This window comes from Geospiza fortis, unplaced genomic scaffold, assembly GCF_000277835.1.
Source record: "Geospiza fortis unplaced genomic scaffold, GeoFor_1.0 scaffold1, whole genome shotgun sequence".
NCBI lineage: Eukaryota > Metazoa > Chordata > Aves > Passeriformes > Thraupidae > Geospiza > Geospiza fortis.
Window position 1 is genome coordinate 1,235,932 of NW_005054320.1, and position 760 is coordinate 1,236,691.

General features: G+C 47.1%; 1 protein-coding gene across 1 annotated transcript in view; it reads right to left on the reverse strand.

Moving 5' to 3' along the window:
- The window catches only part of DCBLD2 (discoidin, CUB and LCCL domain containing 2), a 39,151-nt gene extending 38,416 nt beyond the window's left edge, over positions 1 to 735 (reverse strand). Inside the window, exon 1 of the mRNA XM_031056690.1 lies at positions 83 to 735. Coding sequence (XP_030912550.1) covers positions 83 to 302 — 220 coding nt within the window. The 5' untranslated portion in view covers positions 303 to 735. The remainder of the gene's footprint in view (positions 1 to 82) is intronic.
- Between the last annotated feature and the right edge of the window lie 25 nt (positions 736 to 760).

Sequence of the window (760 nt, forward strand, 5' to 3'; positions counted from 1 at the left end):
GTTGTGTGTGATTTGGTTTGGGACTTGGGTGAGGTATATCTAACTTGTCTGTGAACTCTTCAGCTTGCAATGGAATTCCTACCAGGCAGGTAGACATTGGGTCTTTCACTGCTGCTGTGGACAGGCATATATTTTCCTGTTGGAGCGTCTGTGCCAGGGTCACCCAGATGTTTTGGCGTGGCTGAGGAACGATCCACGCAGCTGTGAGACTGCTCAGCGTGAACAGGATGACAACTCGGACAGGGCTCATCGTGAGGTGAGGTAGGAGGTAGATTTTCTGTTCTACAAAGGAAAACAAACATTTTTCAAAAAACACATACAAGTTCATGGGTCTGCTGGAATGCAGCTAATTCATTTAGCAAGCTTCTCCTTTCTTTTCCAGCGGCGTCTTCTCTTGGAAGCGACAGCTGCTTGCTTCTTATCCCCGTCTGCTGGAGCTGGATTTTTGGGGACAAAAGGTTTTACCCACTTTTGGAGTATCCATCGAAGGCCTGAAGGGGGTGTTACACACGCATAACCATGCCCCCAGGTGGCGAACTCATAAGGACCCTTGGTTTCCCAAGTTTCTGGGTCCTCAATGAGAACTGGTGGACGCTGTGACAACTTAAACCGGTTGCTATTATTGAAATGACGTATTACAGGAGGATTCATGTTTTCAAATGAACAATTGAGAAAATTGATAGTAAACAAGGCTTTGCAGAGCTTTTGTTGTGGAGTCATCCACGCTGCAGAATTACCCTGCCTAGCCAGGACCTCTTCG